This window comes from Rattus norvegicus, chromosome 18, assembly GCF_021556685.1.
Source record: "Rattus norvegicus strain SHRSP/BbbUtx chromosome 18, alternate assembly SHRSP_T2T, whole genome shotgun sequence".
Taxonomy (NCBI): Eukaryota; Metazoa; Chordata; class Mammalia; order Rodentia; family Muridae; genus Rattus; species Rattus norvegicus.
This window is the reverse complement of record NC_141551.1, coordinates 3,515,001-3,535,707: the sequence shown is the minus strand read 5'-3', so window position 1 is coordinate 3,535,707 and position 20,707 is coordinate 3,515,001. Positions and strand designations below refer to the sequence as shown.

At 47.5% G+C, this 20,707-nt stretch overlaps 1 protein-coding gene and 1 non-coding gene across 8 annotated transcripts in view; both read left to right on the top strand.

Moving 5' to 3' along the window:
• The window catches only part of Slc35d4 (solute carrier family 35 member D4), a 144,082-nt gene that overhangs the window by 15,333 nt on the left and 108,042 nt on the right, over window positions 1–20,707 (top strand). For all 7 annotated transcript variants that reach the window (XR_015642457.1, NM_001432538.1, XM_087593497.1 and 4 more), the window contains 3 exon segments: window positions 3,191–3,272; window positions 12,913–12,990; window positions 18,932–18,957. Coding sequence is in view for 6 of the 7 variants with exons in the window: in NM_001432538.1 (NP_001419467.1) it covers window positions 3,191–3,272; window positions 12,913–12,990; window positions 18,932–18,957 (186 nt within the window). In the remaining variant the exon portion in view is untranslated.
• On the top strand, window positions 10,414–10,548 carry LOC120098391 (small nucleolar RNA SNORA17). The gene has a single exon (XR_015643201.1). It is a non-coding gene; the product is annotated as a small nucleolar RNA SNORA17 (small nucleolar RNA).

Sequence of the window (20,707 nt, the reverse complement as noted above, 5' to 3'; positions counted from 1 at the left end):
TAGAGACAAGAATCAGAAAGTTATTGTACGCTGTTTTAGCTGTGAAGAGACACCATTACCATAGCAACTCTTATAAAAGAATGCACTTAATCGGGGCTGGCTTACAGTTTCAGAGGTTTAGTCCATTATCATCATGATAGAAAGCATGCTGGCATGTAGGCAGACACGGTGCTGGAGAAGCAGCTGAGGGTTAAACTCAAATAACGTGAGTTTATGGGGGCCATTCTTATTAAACCACTCCAGTGGCTGTTGAGTTTTCCAGAGCCCTCGCTCCCTGAGAAAGGCTCTGTTCTCAAGGACACCCCATATTTGTAGATTGTTTTATAAGTAGAAAATTCAAACAAGGCATGGTAGGGCATACCTGTGGTACTGAGGTCTGGGAGGTGAATGTAGGAGGATCAGGAATTCAGAGTCAGCCTTGGCTAAATAGTAAGTTCAAGGCCATTGTGGACTGAGAGCCCATCTCAAAACAAGCAAGCGTTCAATATACATAAACTAAACATAGAACATACTTTAGGTTGGTCTAGCCTATCTTGAATACTCACACACTCAGAGATTTTAGTACAAAATCCAGTTTTTTTAAAAGATTTATTTATTTATTTATTTGTTTGTTTGTTTGTTTGTTTATTTCATGTGAGTACACTGTCGCTGTCTTCAGACACACCAGAAGAGGGCATCAGATCCCATTACAGATGGTTGTAAGCCACCATGTGATTGCTGGGAGTTGAACTCAGAACCTCTGGAAGAGCAATCAGTGCTCTTAACCACTGGGCCATCTCTCCAGCCTCCTACAAAATCCATTTTATACTAATGTGTTGGATATTGAATAGGACAGGTAATCCAAGAAGGCACTGAGACAGTACTGGGACTAAGGTGTCTTAGTATAGGTTTTATTGTTGTGAAGAGACACCGTGACCGTGTCAGCTCTTAAAGGAAAACATTTAATTGTGGCTGGCTTCCATGTTCAGAGGATTATTCATCATGACAGGAAGCATGATGGCACACGGGCAGACACGGTTCTAGAGAAGTAGCTGAGAGTTCTACATCCAGATTGGAAGTCAGCAGGAAGAGAGAGTGACTCTGGGCTTGGCTTTAGCATCAAAAACCTCAGAGCCCCACTCCTCGTGCCACTTTTTCCAACCAGGACAAACCCACCCAACAAGGCTACACCTCCTAGTAGCACCACTCCTGGAGAGCCTCTGGGGGCCATTTTCATTCATTCCACTCCCTGGCCCCATAGGCTGCTAACCGTATCATAATGCAGAAATGCATTCAGTCCAACTTCAAAAGTCTCCGTGGTCTAGCACAGTCTCAACAATGTTAAATGTCCAAAGGTCAAAAACTCTCGTAAGACGTGTACAGTCTCCTAACTGTGGTCCCCGTAAAGTCAGAAAGAAAAGCGATCACATACTTCGTGCAAGGGCACAGGTGAGAGAGCCTTTCTGCAGTATCCCACTAGGATGCTCCTTAGTATCTGAGAGGGGAGCACTTTCTTATGGATATGTGTGTAATTGACTGGAAGAGTCAAATAGAATGGACAGATGGGGGTGGCTTTCCCATGTCATAAAATTGAAGTGTTCAGTTGACAGCGTTAACCATGGTTAAGTCAGACAGCTTCATATTTCTTTGAGATAGGGCTCTCACTGGACCTGAAGCTCTCAGAGTCAGCCCCAAGGGTCCTCCTGTGTGGGAGTACAGGTGTGCACTACCACACCCAGATTCCCCACGGGTCCTGGGGATCTTACTCAGATCCTCAGGTTTGCTAACTGAGCCTTCCCCATAGCCCTTATTGTGTGGATTTTAAGCAATGTAGCATGGGGCTGGAAAGGCTCAGGGGTTAGGCACACTGGCTACAGGTCCAGACACTTGGATTGGACTCCCAACACCCACCTGTCCATTCAACCTTTTGTAACTCCAGTCTTGGGGGATCTACTGCCCTCTTCTGGCCTCTGCAGGTATTACATAAACAGCATTTTAACATATTAAAGACCATACATTTAAAAAAAAAAAAAAGAATTAGCATGGAGAACATGTAACGTGGTTCCTGATTGGCTGTACATGCTAACTGAGCTGTGAGGCCTCTGTTCACAGTGAGTACTAGAACTTTATAAGTTGCTATAAGCATTTGCAGAAGGAAGATTTGGAGGCCGTCCCAGAGCCTGGGAACATTGCTGAGCTAGGTCTGAGTGTGACTGTGGGTAGACTGCTGTCCTGGACAGTAAAAGGGAGGACTCTGTGCATATGCCACTGCCCCAGTGGTGTTCACTGAATGTGGTGGGATGGCTATGCTGTCTACTGCTCAAACAGCTTCACTCATTTTTACTAGTTTTGAGGCTGACTGGGAACGTCAAGTAGTAGAGAGGCATCACTTACAACCTCAGTGAAAGGCAGCGGGTGGCAGCCCCACGAAGGGCGCCCTCTGTCCAGCTCAGCTCTTTATGGGTTTTCTCTTTGTTTTTTTGAACTAAGATTTCAGTGTGCAGCTCTGGCTGACTTGGAGCTCATGATGCAGCCCAGGCTGGCCTCCAGCTCATAAAAACCTGCTTGACTGTCTCCCAAGTGCTTGGCATTAAAGGCGTGTGCCACCACATGTAGCTTACTTACTATTTTTGAGGAGAACACGATTCTAGACTATCATGAAAACTCAGTTCCTGGTATGGTCAAGCCGAGCCAAAGAAATGTGCCTTTCAAAGCCCTCGAGGATCTCTAAAATTCTAGGTTAGAGTCTGAAGAAGCCAGAATATGACCACTGTGTTGAAGTTCTAAGATTTATTATTTAAAAGCCCTTTTTCTATTTTTTTTGTTCAAAATTGTAATTCCATGGAAGTGTTCGAAACATCTTAGGTAAACATTCTTTAAGAAAACCCAAAACTATTGGCATACTTGAAATCAGTGGCCTACCACACTGAAGGAGATCAGCTGCGTCCTCTCCCTGAGCAACAGCAAGGCTGATCCATGTTCAGTTTTGGGGTGTTCCTGAACGCAGAGTAGATGTCACATGACAGCTGTGCATGGAATGGCTTCATTTGTTCATGTTCTCTCTGTGAGTAAGGAGAACCTGTCACTTAACATCCCCACCCCCCAGGATATTTAGACAACCTTGGTGGAAGGAGTCGTTGCCTCGGGGGTCCGGATGGGGTCTTCTCCAGCATGAAGTAGTAAAAGCGTTTTTGATTTTTCCTCCATTTAGATCTGATGTTTTGACGTGGCTTCCTGCTTCAGTGCTATTTGTGGGCATAATCTATGCGGGGTCCAAAGCTTTATCTAGACTGGTAAGTATTGAGAATTTCTATGTGTGGCCAGGGGCATGCAGCCCCTCTGTCCCCACCCCCTTTGTGTTTGAATTTACTGCATCTGTTGGTGTTAGGCATCAGCTTAAATGTCTGACTAGACCAGAGAACTGAGGTGCTGGTTAGTGGACTGTGGCTGTCGTCAAAAACCCAAGGAGCAACTTCAGGAAATAACATTTTGGCTCATGGTTTCAGAAGGTTCCAGACTGAGTCCTTGCCACTTAGGTCCTGGGCCGGTGGTGAGGCCGACCATCCTGACAGTGGAGGATGCGGAAAAGCTGTTCACCCCACTGCAGATGGGAGACGGCAGGATAGAAGATGGAGAACTAGGAGTAGCTTTCAAGGGCCTGTGCCCCAGGAACCTACTCCTTCCACCTGGAGGACTTGCTGCCTAAAGTTCCCAGATGTTTCCAAATTAGTGCCACTACCTAGTGACCAATCCTGCAATACGTGAGCCCTTCTGAGGGGCCACTTGATACTCAAACCAGGACAGAGAGGTCCTGGGCCTGAGTTAACATAGAGCTTTTTTCTGCTTTTGCTGAATTAAAGATAAATAGAAAATAGCGGACTGCCAGCTTGTCTCACAAGGTGGGCAGAGAGAGACACAATAGCAGTTGTGAAGTCTTGCCAGTCAGACCTCCATTGAGCAGATTTCACAAGGAGGCTAGCTTTGGCATTCTGCCTCAGTGCAGGATATCCTCGGAAGCAGAGAGTCAGGGATAGACCTTCACCTGCTGCTGAAGAGGAACTGGTGAATTGAGAAAAACGGTCCAGGGGATGGTGGATGCAGTTGTGAATACAGGTATGGCCCAGAGTAGACCAGTACCTGGTGTACTGACTGGTTTATGTGTCAGCTTGACACATGGTACAGTCATTAGAGGGGAGGAGCCTCAGGTGAGGAACCGCCTCCAGGGAAGGCATTTTCTCAGCTAGCATCAGTGAGGGCGGGCCCAGCCCGTTGTGGGTGGAGTCATCCTTGGGCTGGTGGTCCTGGGATCTAAGAGTACTCATATAAATAAAATAAATAAATCTTTAGAAAAAAAAGAAAAAAGGAATTCAGATCCACATGGGTGAGGAGTGTAAATGTTCATGGAATGGAGATTGCCCTGGGGTGGGGGTGGGGGTCCTGTAACCGCCCAGCCCAGGCCTGCACATGCCCACCCGGCCTTCCCTTCCTCCCTCCTTCTCTCCCTTCTGTGGTGCTGGTGATTGAACCCAAGGCTTTACACAGGCTAGGTAAGCATTCTTATCACTCAGCTACAACCTAGTAGCGTTTTTATTAAACCCTGAAGATTTTCAGACGTGTGTACTTATCATATTTACTTCACTCCTCTAAGTCCTAGAACCAACCCCACAGCCCCTCCCAGCTTCATGTCTTTTTTTTTAATTCCACATCCACTGAGCAGAAAAAGCTCGTCTGAGGAGGCCAGAGGGCGGCTGTGCTCTGTGGGCAGAGAGGTTTAGAGGATACTTTGCTGTTTTCTTATCAAGGTGGATGGACACCTAAGTAATGTTTTGTCTTTTAAATTTGGACTCTGAGGCAGTGTAGTAACTCCCCAGGATTGTTGTTCTCTTCCCGTTCTATCTATACATGGCTCCAAAATCTGAAATTTGTTTAATAAGCCTTTTTTAAGACTATGGAAACATGCTTGTCTTTTGCTTTTCTGTTTTGCTTTTCATTTTTTTTTAAAAGATTTTTATTTATTTTACGTATGTGAGTACACTGTAGAGTGAGTACACTGTAGCTGTCTTCAGACACACCAGAAGGTTTCGGATCCCATTACAGATGGTTGTGAGCCACCATGTGGTTGCTGGGAATTGAACTCAGGACCTCGGGAAGAACAGTCAGTGTTCCTAACCGCTGAGCCATCTCTCCAGCCTTTGCTTTTCATTTTTCTGGAGTGTGTGTGTGTGTGTGTGTGTGTGTGTGTGTTGTTTATTTTTCTTGGTTTCATTGATTTTTGATAAAGAGCAAGCAAAGTTGGAGGTTAGGGAGGTGGAGGAGGAGTTGGGATGGGAATATCAAAATACATGAAAAATTTTCAGTTATAAAAAGGCTTATATCACTTCTCAGCCTTTTGGCTAAGATCAAGTGTAAAAAAAGGCGTATTAAAATTAGTCTAGGGAAAGAGCTTCCTTGACATTGGATTTGACAACAACTTCTTAGTAATGACACCAAAGGCACAGGGCACAAAAGAAGAAAACAAATACTAATTGCGTTAATTTTAATTTTCATTAAAATGAGAAACTTAGTTGTGCCGGGTGTGGTGGTGCACCTCTTTAATCCCAGCACTTGGGAGGCAGAGCTCTGTGAGTTCAAGGCCAGCCTGGTCTATAGAGGGAGTTCCAGGACAGTCGAGGCTACACTGAGAAACCCTATCTCAGTGAAAAACCACGATAGATAGATAGATAGATAGATAGGTAGATAGATAGATAGATAGATAGATAGATAGATAGATAGATAGTTGCATCAAAGGATATGATCAACAAAGTAAGAAGACATTTGTAGAATGAGAGAAAAGATTTGCAAATTATGTATTTAAAACCAGAGTCCTATACAGACCAATGGGAGAACTCCTAACAATTGTTATTGGGAACCTGAGCCACTTGACGTACAAATGGACGAAGGAGCCCTCCTTTGATCTAGCACTCAGGAGACAGAGCAGGTAGATCTCGGAGTCTCACGACAGCCTGGCCAACATCCCCAGTGAGCTCTAGGCTAGTTAAGGCTATTTACATAGACGCTTCTCTCTAAAGAGAACGCATAAAGAGACCGAAAAAAGCTTCCCGACCTAATTAATCATAAGAACATGTAAATGGGGTTGGAGCAATGGCTCAGTGGTTAAGAACACTGGCTGCTTTTAAAGAGGATCCAGAGCTAGTTCCCAGAATCTATGTGGTACTTCACAGACGTCTGTAATTCCAGTTCCAGGGACTCCACTGCCCTCTTCTGGCCCCTGTAGGCTTCAGGTATGCACGTGGTACATGGATATATATGCAAGGAAAACATCCATAGATATTAGGTAAATTCTTTAAAAAGGAAGATGCAAATATGAACTTCAGGTGACACTATTTAGTATTTCATTCCCATGAGATGACTTTTATCAGACCCAAGTATGGTAAGGACATGGTGAAACCTGGATGCTTGTGTAGTTCTGTCAGAAACCTAAAATAGTATGGCTGCTGTGGAAAATAGTGTGGCGGTCCATAGAAGAATACTAAAAATTTCCAGATATGGTGCCTTATCCCTGTAATTCTGACATCCATGAGACTGGAGCAGGAGGAGTGCCAGAACTTAAGAGCCATCCTGGGCTGTATAGTCAATCACAAGCCCAGGATACAGGGAAGACACAGTCTTAAAAACAAGTGTCTTTCCCGCTGCTCCCCTCAGAGAGGGCCTTAGTGCAGTCATTCCATATAGTACATGAAGGGCACAGCCACATACTTAAAAACTCATCCAAAGAGAAGCAGGATTGCCGTTCTTGTACAGAAATGAAGAAGCTAGCCCCGGGAGCCAACGAGATGTCATGGCAGGCCAAGCTGCCTGCCGACAAGCCTGAGAGCCTCAGTCCAGTCTCAGGGACCCCCTTGGAGAGAACCGACTCCTGTGGATTGTGCGTTGCCCTCTGTCCGTACCCACCGACTAAAATTTAATAATACAAATAAGAAAGCTAATCCAGGAGTCGTGCGAGGGTCACCGAGATCTCTGTAGATTAGACGATGTCTGTGGTCAAGACCACGATTTTCTTTCTTCTTTTTTTTTTTTTTAACTTTTTTACTGATTCTTTGTGAATTTCACAGCATGCACCCCAATTTCACATCATGCACCCCAATCCCACTCATTTCCCCATCCCTTCAAATCCACCCTTCACTCTTGCAAACTCCCCTCCAAGGAAAACAAAAGGTAAAAATAAAATAATATGAATATATATATATGAAATATATACAGAAATTAAAAAAATAAAACCACAAAACAAAAATCCCATCTTGCCATGGAAGCTCCAGTGTGTCACAGATTATATACCCTTTTGCCCAAGTAGTTTTTTTTTTTTAAGATTTATTTATTTATTTCATGTATGTGGGAACACTGTCGCTGTCTTCAGACACACCAGAAGAGAGCATTGGGTCTCATTACAGATGGTTGTGAACCACCATGTGGTTGCTGGGAATTGAACTCAGGATTGCTGGTCTAGTTGGTGCTCTAACCGCTGAGACATCTCTCCAGCTCCCAATAGTTTTTCTTGCAGATGTTTACTGCAATGCAATGGGTTGTTGGTCTGGTCCAAGGCCTTTGGCCTCTGCTACACTATCAATACTGGATCCTCACTGGGACTCCTCTAAGATACCCTGTGCTGCCTCGTGTCATGGAGATCTATAGCTTTGCATCTGTAGACTGGCCCTTGTCAGGTGCTACAGCAGTTCACAGATGGGGTAGATGTTGGGGTGGGCCAACTCAGAGCCCTGGATCTGGGTCTGGGTGGAAGCTTAGGTGGTCAGCTCAGCATCTCTCCTGCACCCACACTACCAGGGCCAGCTCTCACACTTTGTCCAGGAGAGAGGTTGGAGCTGCTCTCCTGACCTCTGTGTAGCTAGTGAGGGACAGGGCCACCTCTAGTTTTCTGAGCCAGCTCACCCACCTACCACAGGTGGTCGGGGAGTGGCAGGGTGAGGAACATCTCTCCCATTCCTGTCCACTGCACAGAGTCAGCAGAAGGGCCAGTGCCTGCCACCAGGGCTAGCTCTATTGTGCTGCCCAGGTAAGGGCTGGGGCCAGCTCTCCTGCACCCACACCACCAGAGCCTGCTCTCCCATGCTGTTCAGACCAGGGCTGGAATCAGCTCAGTACAGTGCTAGGACTTCAACATGGCTTAGGTGGTAGCCCAGACCAGAGACATTCGAATACCTCTCCAACCTTCCCCACCCCCTGCCACAGATATTTGCACAGACCCCAGCTGCAGTAAGGCCATGGACTCAGACGTGACTTTTGGAGGTAGCCCAAGTGCACATGTCACATGGTCTCAGGTTCAGATATGCGGGCTTCTCATATCTGCCTGTTCCAAACTGCCACCAAGTCTCCAGTTCTATATCTCAGCACGATGTACAAACCCCTCAACTACACTTTCTGTCCCATCGTAGTGGGAAATACTAAAAAAGCAATCCACGCTAGCGCCGACAAAGCACCGGCCTATTCTCATCTCAGGAGACTCTCTGACCCGGAGTTCCAAAATCTCTGCACCCAACTGGCTAAGTTCCCACAGCAGGCTGCTGCCACACCAGCCACACACAGCTAGCTGGGGTGCACTTCTTGCAAACCCACGCTTTGCCGCCACCATATTTTTCTCTCTGGAACCCAGCTGAGTCACCACGTGAAGGAAAACACCGCACACTCTTAGTTTAGAATCAACAGGTAACACCCATTGCTGGGCGCAACAGCTACCATCCTAGTTTGTAAGCCATTCTACGTTAAGTCCTCTGGTGGCATATGGGGGTGGGGTGGAGGTGCGCGGGACAAGACAACTCTTGTTAGCTACATCTCCTTCTCCAAACTCTCCTGTTCAAAACCAAGTCACCTCTTCCGGCCTCCTCGCTTCCCCTCCCCAACCCAGTGATTGGTCCCCTAAAATCTTTATTCATTAGGGGGCGGTCCTGCCACATCCTCTATCTCGGCTGTCTGTGTACTCTATCTTTCTTGTCTCTCCTTCACATATTCACTCACTGCAGTGGCGTCCTTGGTGGGTGCTTGGGTGTCTTTCTTCTGGCCACTCCAGGCTCAGGACCGGGATTTTGTTGCGGGAAATAATAAAAAAGGGCGGACCAGTTCCGGCGCCTAGCCTGCGGTTGAATTCCCGGTAGCTCAAGCAAGATGCCGCGCGTGCGCTGGAACAGCTCTCCGACTGCCTGGGTCAGAGAGTATGTGGGGGCAGCATGGAGCCGCTAATTAGCGCACTGTCTTCACCTTGGTAGATCCCTCCCAGGTGGGTAGTGTAACTGGTCAGTTGTAAACTAGCTCTCTAACATTTGTTAGCTTTTCAGTAGGAAAAATGGCTTTAGAAATTCAGACTTAAAAATTAAGAAAGAATGAATGATACCCCTTTTAAAAATAGAATAAATTTTATTAGACTTCACCCGTTTTAAACCTTAGTACTTTTATTGCTGCCGGGATTTGCTCTTCTTTTTAAATCACAGATCTCACTCTATAACCCAGGCTTGCCTGGAACTCACTGTAGCCCAGACTGGCCTTGAACTAGTGGTGATTCTCCAGCATTAGCTTCCTGCATGCTAGAACCACAAGGATAAGCCACACCAACTGACTGTAGAACTTAAGACAGCTGCAGGCTCACTGGGGACCTGTGTGGCCTGAATGTCACTGTGAGCAGCTTGCCTGGAAGCCCGGTGTCCACCTTATCTGTGAGAATCACAGCTGTAGCCGTGTATCATGTATGTATGTAGGAGATGTATCTGCTCATAGACTTAGGAGGAGGTCCAAGAAACCATGCACAGTAGACAGCCGATAGTGCCAAGCACAATGGGTGTCAAGGTGCATGCTCCTATTCCCAGCACTTAGAAGGCCCAGGCAAGATGATCTAGAGTTCAAAGCCAGCCTGGGCTACATACACAGCAAGATCCTGCCTCAGAAAAGAAAAATCCTTGGACAACTTGGATATGTTCATCACATGGTATTAATCGTGTGCTTTGAAATCAGTTTTGTGCGTACAGACATCCTTTTCCAGATTCTGATCAGTTAGGCTAAGGGAGATGGAGAGAACTGGCCAGTTTGTGACTAGTTGTGACAGTTAAGCCCCTCGGGGCCTGTAGTTCAGGTCTAAAGTTCTGAATTCTCAATCCCAAACCTAATCTTGTTTCTGGATTCATAGTCAAGAAAGCAGAAGCTGGGCTGGAGAGATGGCTCAGTGGTTAAGAGCACTGGCTGCTCTTCCAGAGGTCATGAGTTCAGTTCTCAGCAACCACATGGTGGCTCACTACTGTCTATAGGGTATAGGGGGATCTGACGCCCTCTTCGGGCAGGAGGATGCGTATGCAGCAGAGCACTCATGTAAAAGAAGCCAAGAGCCATTGCTTTTCATTATCTAATCCTAAAAGGCCATTTAAATTTTCTTAGCTTCCTGCCCCTAGAGGCGTTTCAAGTATGGCTTCCATGTCATGTGTGCATCAGCAGGTGGCAGGGAGGAGAGAGGCTATGTGTACACTCAGTGTTCTCACCTGTGAATAAGCCTGACGTCACCACCAGTCTGGAGCCAGGGAAGCCTGGATGGATTTCCAGGATGGGGAGCAAGTTAGAGACTAGAAGAACCCCACATGCGATGGTGGCCCCAGGCGGGGTGAGCCTGAGGCAGTCAACTCTTGCAAGGGGCCACTGGACTGGGCCATCTGATGTGGCCACCACCAGACTGGCATTGTGCAGGCCCAGGGACCACAGGAGGCAGACCATGCCTGAGATGACCCGTGCCTGGTGTCACAGTGCACAAGCAGGGCATAACACTCCTGAGATGACCCCAGACACGCAGAGACCCTGGGTGCCTCTGAGAGAAGCAAGTAAGTGATAGATGGAAAAAAAAAAAAGAGAGAAACCAAGAATGTGGGCACAATAAAGAGAGGCAGAACTGGAGACCCGAGGGTAGTGAGGACAGCCTGATGTGAGTAGCCGGTGAGACCATGGTGGGGTACTGGCCTGTGCTCCAGCCAGGGCTGTGACTAGGTCCACGGTCCTGTAGCAGCAGGGGTCTGTTACCACCAAAGCCCAGGCGGAGATTCCTGGTCTGGGCTGCTGCCCAGGCACAGTTGATGTCTGAAGTCTGTGCAGAACTGGCCCCACCCCTCACCTGGGCATCATGGGAGAGTGGATCCTCAGGGTATGAGGACTGGAAAGCCCTTCCACTCCAGCCGGCTTCAGGACTCAGGAGAGCCAGCGCCAATATATGACCCTGGGAGACCTGGCCCTTCCACTCATCTCCCATGCTGTGGGGTGGACAAAGAAGAGATACCCTCCTCCCCTCTTGCCCCTCACCACCTGTGGCAGGCAAGAGACCCGGCCTTGTGGTCATGAGAGCAAAGAGCTGGCCCGGACCCTCACCTGCTGCAGCACTTGGGAAAGCAGGCCCTGCACCTCACCTGGGAAACACAGTAGAGCTGACCCTAGATGTGGGAATTGCAAGCAGGCTGGCCTCAAGGGCATGGTGAGTGTGGGAGACCCAACCCTGCCTCTTTTCTATGCAATATGGCATAGGCAAGGGAGAGATTCCCTCCCCTCCTGTGGGCCCTGAGGCAGGAGAACTGCCCTTGCCTCTTGTCTGCTAGGTGGTGGCATGGATGAGGGAAATATGCCCTCCTCCCCTCCCTCATTCCTTGCCAGTACTGCAGGCAGGAGAGCTGGCCCCAGGTCATGAGAATAGAACTGTCCCTAACCTGCTCCAACATTCTGGAGAACCCTGCACCTTACCTGAGCAGGATGGAGCTGGCCCTGGATGGTTGGTTGCAAGTGAGCCAGCCCAGACAGCTGGAAAGCCACTGGGCTGACCTCTCAGACACCTCTCAGGCCCAGGTCCAGGGATTAGAATTGGCTCTACATCTTCTCCAACAGTGAGCTGCTGGACTGCATGAAGGGACCAGTCCAAGAACTGCAAGATCTTCATGACACAGGGCAACCACAGGGTCTCTGAGAGGTGTCCCAGTGAGGATCCAGCATTGCTGGAGTAGCAGAAGCCAGAGGCCTCAAACCAGAGCAGTGACTCATTGCAGTGAACATTTGTAAGCAAAGAAGCGTGGAGAAAAGGTCGTATACACTGTGACACACTGCAGCTTCCACAACGAGTTTTTTCTATCTGAGGGAGGTGGCAGGGGTAGAGAACAGGTACGAGGGGAGGGGAGATGAGCGGATTGGGGCGCATGATGCAAAAATCCACAAAGAATCAGTAAAAGGTTTCAAAGTTGTTGTAAGCGTGATCAGCTGCATAACAGCCTGGCACACTTCCTTTCACTTGCCGCTTGGTTAGAGTCGCCTGTATCCCCCGTGTTTTCATTCATTAAGCATCAAGCTCTCAGCCGTTGTTTCAACCGTAAGGCTAGCTCTTCCCTGGCTGTGTCGCGTCCTGTGCTCCATCTGAGCTCCTGCCTGCTGCGTTTCCACCGTGCTCATGGGACTTGTTCCCTGGACCCGGCACGGTGCATGATACACACGAGGTGCTTATGACTGGATGAAAAAACCCTGTAGGAGAGGGACCTAGACAAATACTCTACCAAAGTCAATACTTCAAGGCTAGAGGGACGACTCAGTGGTTAAGAACACTTGTCGCTCTTGCAGAGGACCCAGGCTCAATCCTGACTGAGCACCCACATAGTAGCGTCTGCCATCTGTCACTCCAGTTCCAGTGAAGCTGATGCTTTTTCTGTCCTCTGTGGACATTGCGTGCACACGGGACAAACTTGCATGCAGAGAAAGTAAATGTCGGAGGGAGAATGAACACTTGAGCAAAGTGCTGGCCTAGATGAGTCTTTGGAGAGATCATGAATGTTCCCATATATCTTATTTTTAAACAAAAGGCGAGAGTCATAGCTGCAAGATGGGAGGAAGTATTTTCATGCTCGTTATTCTGTTTGTCTTCAGGCAGTTCCTGTGTTTCTCATTTTGCATAATGCAGCTGAAGTTCTCACCTGTGGGTTCCAGAAGTGCGTCTGGAAAGAGGTAAGGAAGGGATCAAGCAAAATCCTAGTTTCACAGCCCCTGCTTTAAATGCCACAGACCTGCTTTTTACTCAATGACCTGGCTTAGTTAGCGCTACTGTTGTGATGAAACCCCATGACCAAGAACAACCGGACAAGGGAAGGGCTCATTTCACTCATGTTCCGTACAAGAGTTCACTTCAAAAGCAGTGAAGGCAGCAACTCAGATTCAACCTGCAGGCAGGAGCTGATGCAGAGGTCTTGGAGGGGAGCTGCTCACTGACTCCTCATGGCTTGCTCAGTTTGCTTTCTTATAGAAAGATCAAGAGTCATCAGCCCAGGGGAGGCCCCACCCACAATGGGCTGAGCTCTCTCCGGCTTAGCTCAGGGGTAAATGTCTTCTGCAGGAGACTTAGGGGGCGGCTCTGTAGGGAAAGGCTTTCCCCACTGCGGTTGAGACAGTCCTTGCTTGCCCACACTGTTTATTCATTGTCCATCGTGGAAAATGGGTGCACGCCACTTCCTCAGGGTGGACCAGAGATTAAATACCCTTTGCAGGAAGGAATACCTGGGATTGGAAGCTTATTGGCTAAACCTCAGGTCCTCTAGATACCTTATTAGCATGGAGAACTCTATGTTCTGTGCTATGTGACTATAGGTCATGTTCTTTATGTGGGGAGTGTGGTCACCAGTTCCAGGTCAGGAATCTGGTCAGGTTTGTAATACCTGCTGTCCTCAGGTATGAGGTGCTGGGGTTTCTGAGCCCACCTCAACCCTACCACATTCCCTGGCATGGTCCATTGCCCCACAAGACACGACTCAAATGTATGTCCTTCTTTCCAGCAGTTTTCCAGTCAAGACTATCTGATAGTGGTCACTGACTCAGGGAGCCCAGCTTGCCTGAGGATGGGAGATGCAGCAGGACCCCAGGCCAGGGAAGAGCTAGACCCGTAGGAGACAAGGAGGGATTTGCTGTGGGAAAGCATTCCCATGTGTAGCTACTTACACAGAGCTCGACCCTTTGCCCACTCGACAGAGATTGGCTTTAGGGTTTAGATACTGTTTCTAAAGAACTGGAAGGTCACCTGGGTAGCTCCAGTGAGGGACGGCTTTGTTGGAGCGTTTTCCCAGACAAAGAGACCAGAAGAGAAGCAGGCTATAATGAAAGAGGTCAGCACAGGAGAATGGAGGCAGGAGAATGGGGAAAAGAACAAAGGAGCAGTCTCACTGAGCCTTTGTCTACCCAGGCCTTCATTGGAGAGGGCATGAAAGTTGCATTCCGCTCCCATTCACCCTGGGCACAGAAATCCCATTTTACATCCTCAGGCCAATCAGCCTTTACTGTTGGTTTAACTTTGCAGTCTGAAGGTTGCCCCTGCAGCCCAGGATAGGTATTTAGATGGGAGATCCTTGACTACTTTGTTACAGAGAGCTTAGTGTGTAGCTAAGTGTTGCAAGTGTGTCCCACTGTGTCCCGTTCCTGTGGTAATGGAGATCAGAACCAGGGCTTATGCATGCACTACCCAAGCACTCTGAGCCCCAAATCCACCCTCCCCCTTCCTATCTCCCTCTCCTCTCTGCGTGTGTCTGTGTGACTGTGTGTGTCTCTGTGTGTAACCAGGGGGCGAGAATGACTATGCACATGCGAAGATCAGAGGAAAACTTTGTAGACTGAGTTCTCCTTCCACATTTCCATAGGTTCCGGGGATTGAACTCAGCTTGTTAAGACCCGTGTAGTTAAGTGCCGTTATCTGCTGAGCCATATCACCTGCCTCCTAGTTCATTTTGTAACCAAACAGTGGCAGTTTGAGGGTTGTTTTCTGAAATGTTAGCTTTTAAAAATTTTAAGCTTCTTCTTTGAGGATCTGCTTTTTCTCTCAGCTTTCCCATATTTTGCCTTTTCTAACAATAATCCCTGAAATTTCCCTTTTGGGGTTCCTATCTATGAAAGACCATACTAATGACACTCGACCCACTCACGGCGGGGGGAGGGGAACACAGTAGCAAGGGTGAAGTATCCCCAGCAAATGGGTCACAGGGGACACAGTAGCAAGGGCTACCTCACGTACCTTAGGCAGGAGGCTTTACTAGCTCCTTTGTCCCAGTCCAGCTCTGCCCATGTTATCCACACGTCCTGGACAGAGAGAGGCCTTAGTGACAGAGAGACCTAGCATCCTAGGATTGCTTGTCCCTCTCAGCTTCAGCTGCTCCTGCTTCCACTCTTGCCCCTACCTCATGAAGAACACACTTGCTCCCTCCCTCACACACTGTCAGAGCCAGTGAGGTGGCTCACTGGGTAAGGTTCTGTCTCCACACTGCACATCCAAGCTTGACTCTCAGATCCCACATGGTAGAAGAGAACTGACTGCCGTAAGTTGTCCTTGGAGCTGCACGTGCACCCCCAACACTAATAATACATGTAAAACCAGGTTATGGTAAGGTTTGGCTTTGCCATTTTGAATACATTTTAATGGGGTAAATTCTAAAGAGTGAAACTGACCCGTCATGGAAACATTCCTAGATTATGAGAATTTACTTGATATACAGTCTGTAGTTCATTTTTCACCACACATAGTTAATCCTATGTGTTCTTTCTCTGTATACCCCTCTCCCTTACACATCAGAGTTTGACTGTAAACTAATTGTTGACTTTGCTCTAGGAAGTGACCTGGCTACCAGCTTCTCCCAGCTTCCCTTGAATCCTCAAATCACACACACACACACACACACACACACACACACACACACACACACACACAGAGTCGTTCATTTTCAACTTGCCTTCTTGGCACAATTGCTGGGCACTACTGTCTCCCATCTGGAAAAGTATGCCTTTGATAATATTTTTAGCTCTGCTCTTGCCACCTGCCCCAAACTTCAGTGGTTAGCCCCATCTAGCCCCTGCCAGACACCCCTGACCACCCACAGGCCCCAGCTCCTCCTGAGACCTCACACAGCTGCCGGCTTCTTCTCCCTCCAAAGCATGGCAAAACTTCATTCTCCTTCCTCACATCTCCTCACCTGCCTCCAGGGACCTGGAAGTCTCGCTTGTACCTTCTGCCCAGCAATTGGTCCGTGGCTTTCGTTACTGACAAATCAAGAACCAATCGGAAAACAGGACCTTAGCATCAGACCCACTCCCTACAGCTATTGGTGGCTTGTGGGATGATCACTGTTATTTTTTTTTAATGTATATTGTTTATACTAGATAGAAAACATTTCGTCAGGCCTGCAGTTGAGATGTAGAGCTGCATTTGTGGCCCTCCTGGAGCTCAGAATTGAGTGGAGAGGAACTGATGCTAATGTGTGGGCTTTGATGCCATAGGGTCATGTGGAACTGGATGTGGGAGGACTGGTGACCTCAGCAAAGGCCTTCCGGGGGTGGGGGGATAGGTTTGAGTTGAGCTATGTGGGGTGCATGGAGTTTTCCAGCTGGACAAGGGGAAAATGGAAATATAAGGGAGGGAGGGAATTAAGCAGTTGAAGGCTGGTGACTTAAGGTCAGAGGCTGTCCCTGGAGGACTGGCAGGCCTGCAGGCAGGCTGTGTCATTCATGGTTGTTGACCCGTAAGCACACTGGCCATGTAGGTAACGCCCTGAGGAGGGCACCCTGCCACACTGAGCGTACTTCAGTAAATTAGGTAACCCACAGGGGATTTTGCCCTCATTATAATTTTTGTTACTGTGACCTTTTCTTCCTCACTGAGTAGCCCAGGCTAGCCTTGAACTTGTAGTCTTCTGGTCTCTGTCTCCCCAGGGCTGGGATTACAGGTGTCTCCCCCAGACCCTGAGCTGTTATGGGGACTGATTACTTTGGGATGAAGGCCCTGAAATGGGGATGGCTTCCAGTCACGCCTCAGTTGCTGTCAGAGTCCTGGGCAGCTGAGCGGTATGATAAGCTTCGCTCACATTCTTGCTCTCCATCTCAGCCTCTCTAGTCAGAAAGGGCTGGACTTGGGAAAATATATCCGGGCATGGTAGTTCATACTATCGTCCCACTTCTCAGGAGGATGAGGCAGGGGGATTATTTTAAATCCAAAGCCAGCCTGAGCGACATGAGACAGTTTTGTCTCATGGGGAAAAAAAAATCTGAATCCTGAATCCCGGGAGTGGAAGGTGGAGTGAGTTCAAGGCCAGCCTGGGCTACATGAGACCCCACATCAAACGAAACAAAATGCATTATAGCTAAAATGAAGTAAAACCAATTTAATATAAAGAGAACCTGTCCTCTGAGAGGCTGAACTCCAGTGGACTGGTGACATCGTCGTTCTGTCACAAGCCAACAGTCGTTACTGAGTAGATGTGCTCTTCATGGCAAAGGTAGGCCAGCCCTGCAACCTCTGCCCTCTGAACTTGCTCTTGACATTATGTTTAGATCCTAATACAGCTTAAAAAACAACACATTTTACCATAACAGGGTCAAAGCTACAGGTCTTATGAGCTGAGGCATTCTTCCCACCAGGGGGCAGCACAGCCATGCTCGCCCTGCTTCCCTTAGTCTGAAGATCCCAAAGAGACAAGCCCTAGCTTTGTATTCAAATAGCATGTACTTATTAATAGAATAAAAACTCAGCTATTTTGCAACATGTGAAAACTTAAGGTATCCCGGAGAGCAGACCATCGGTTTCATTTCTTTGGACAAGGTCTCAGACTGCCCTGGAACTGTCAAGTTGTCCAGCCTGGAACTCACTCTGTAGCCAACAGTGGCCTTGAACTCACGATCCTCCTGCCTTAGGGTCTGGAGTGCTGGATGACAGGTGTGTGTCACTGTGCCTGGCTTCAGCCCTTTGCTTCTTCAAAACACACTTATACTTAACGCTGTCTGAATAGGCATCCAAAACTGTAGTTTGTACCAGATAGTGAAATGAATCTGAAATATCTAGAATTAATATGTCATTCTTCCTGACTGATTCAGCTAAACCTTCATTTCTCTGTGCCAAGGGTTAATTTACTTGATCTGATTAAAAAGACATTGTCAGGGATGAATCCTGGTTACACTTTCTTCATTCCAATGCCAGGTTTTCTGTTCCCCCAATCTGCTATTTTTTTTCTGGCTGAGGCAGGAGGATTACTTGAGTTAGGTGTTCAAGAATAATCTAGAAAACATAGCAAGACCAACACCCTCTCAAAAATCATTAGAGGGAGGCAGGAGGTATGGCTTAGAGGTTAAGACCACTTAACTGCATTCGCAGGGGTCCTGGGTTCGGTTCCCAGAATTCACATCAAGTGTCTTATGACCTTGTAACTCTATTTCTAGGAGATTCAGTGCCCCCTTCTGGTCTCTGAGCATCTGTACGCATGTAAAGTCATACAGACACACATATATGTAAATAATAAATATTGAAATAAATCACTAAATAAATTAATATATACACAGAGGTTAGAAGTTGGCGTAGAGGTTAGTTTCTTTTCCTGTGGAAATCACATTGACTTCTCTCTGTCCTTAGATTTGTGTGTAGGATTTGAGGATTGGCCCTGACATGCTGTTGTTCACCTGCTCACACTGTACCATGGTCAGAGCACTCTGGTGGGGACTCAGCTCTGGCTAAGTCATTCTTGTTTGGTCCAAGCAGCAGAAGCTGCAGGAAGCACTAAGTGTCAGCAAGCTCTCTTTAAAATAAATAAATTAACAAGAGATTTATTTATGTATGTATTTTGCATATGTAGATGTTTTATCTGCCTGTATACACATCAGAAGAGGGCATCAGATCCCTTGGGGCTACAGATAATTATGAGCCACCATATGGGTGTTGGGAATTGAATTCAGGACCTTAGGAAGAACAGCCAGAACTCCTAAACTCAAGCGATTCTCTTTGCTGAGCCATCTCTCTATCCTCTGGCAGTGAGCCCTTAAGCCCCCTAAAACATTTATAATTTATTTGCTTTTTAATCTAAATGTTTCTGTTCAAGGGAATTAAAGAGTTTTGAAAGACTAATTATTATGTCTCTTCACTTTCATACAGAAAACATCACTCTCAAAGATTTGTAGGTAAGTTGAAACAGCCTGAGGATTTAACCTGATTTTTAACTCCGCTTATAAATTGCTGAAGGGGGGGATTTATTATCATTTACTATCATCAGGCACACATTTGTGCTTTGTTTCCCGTTTTTAAAATTGTTCTCTTCTTTCTGGGATATTTTCTTCTGAGGGGAAAACTAACCCAATGTTATATTTCCACGATGAGTACACAGAGCTTCACTAATTGTGCAGTGGTGGTGGTGGAGAACCAAATGAAAACCACGCAACAACTTAAGGTCTAAAAAATAAAAACAGGGCCCGGCTGGGGTAGAAGGGGTGAGGGATGCAGGGGGTCGGGGGAGATAGCTAGTTAATAGTGCTTGTCACAGGAGCATGGTGCCCTTATTCAACCCCTAGCTCACACTTCAAAAGCCCAGTGTGGTGACAGATATTTGTAATTCCAGTGTGGGATATAACGGGGAGGCATGATTTTGAGACCCTGTCTCAGAACGCAAAATGGATCATTCCTGTGTCATGATTTTAAGCCTCCACATTTCACACATACACACACATACACACACACACACATTCTTTAAAATGATATTTGCATTATTAGGTGTCTTAGCTAGGGTTTCCGTTGCAGTGGAAAAAACAAGTTGAGGAGGAAAGGGATTGTTCAGTTTAGACTTCCACATCACAGGTCATTGTCAAAGGAAGTCAAAACAGCGACCTCAAGCCAGGGTGGAACCTGGAGGCAGGAACTGGTGCAGTTGCCATGGAGAGGCGCTGCCTACTGTCTTGCACATCATGGCTTGCTTAGCCTGCTTTCTTATAGAACCTAAGACCACCAGACCATGGATGGCACCACCCACAGTGGGTTGGGTCCTCCCCTGTCACTCACTAATTAAGAAAATTCCTTACAGCTGGATCTTACAGAGGTGTTTTCTCAACTGAGGTTCTCTCCTTTCAGATAGCTCTATCTTGGGCAAAGTTGACATAGACTAGCAAGCATGGTGGGGTCTGTGATTTCCATGATGGTCAAAGTACATCTCAGGGTCTGAATTGTGGTCTCTGGCTGTGATCATAGAGAGGTTTTTAAATGCCCTGTGCCTTAGAGGGGTCTCAGCAAAGTGTGTCCGAGGCAGGCCAGACTCTGATGTAGGTGCCTGTGCCTCCACTCTTTATGACAGTGTTTGGTTGCCGGGACTGCCCTCCCTTCAGCAGTGATTGGAAAGCACCCTGAAGGCAGAACAGCAGCATAAACTGGTTTAGGTTGTGTTGTTTCATGGATTCCCGGGCTTTCATCCGCCCAGTCCCCCTCACTCACCTTTCTTGGCTTTTAGTACAGGTTGCAACTTGAAAAAAAATTGTCAACACAACCTTAGGACCCATCTTCTTTAGAAGGAGATTAGCTGCTGTGCAGAGCTATTCGTGATCTATGAGTGACTACTTGATGTGGTCAGTGTGGCTTGAGGGCAGGTGCTGTGGGAGCCGGTCCAGTGTCACCCCTGATATCCCTATGCTGCCCATCCCGCTTGTGAGGAAGCATTGTGTATTCTAGCTGGCCTTCCTGTTGAGGGAGACCCCAAGCCCATCCAGATTCCTCTCCTCCCCACTTAACCCAGCACGTTGTTGTGCTGGCCCAGGAAACCCCTGGTGGCCCCCTCCACTCCTCCCTCCTGCCTTCACTACCCTTTAGAGACCACAGCTGCCAGACCAGGGTAGACTGAGTGCAGAGGCTTCTGGGCCGTGGCTGGCACATGTCCTTCTGACTCATAAC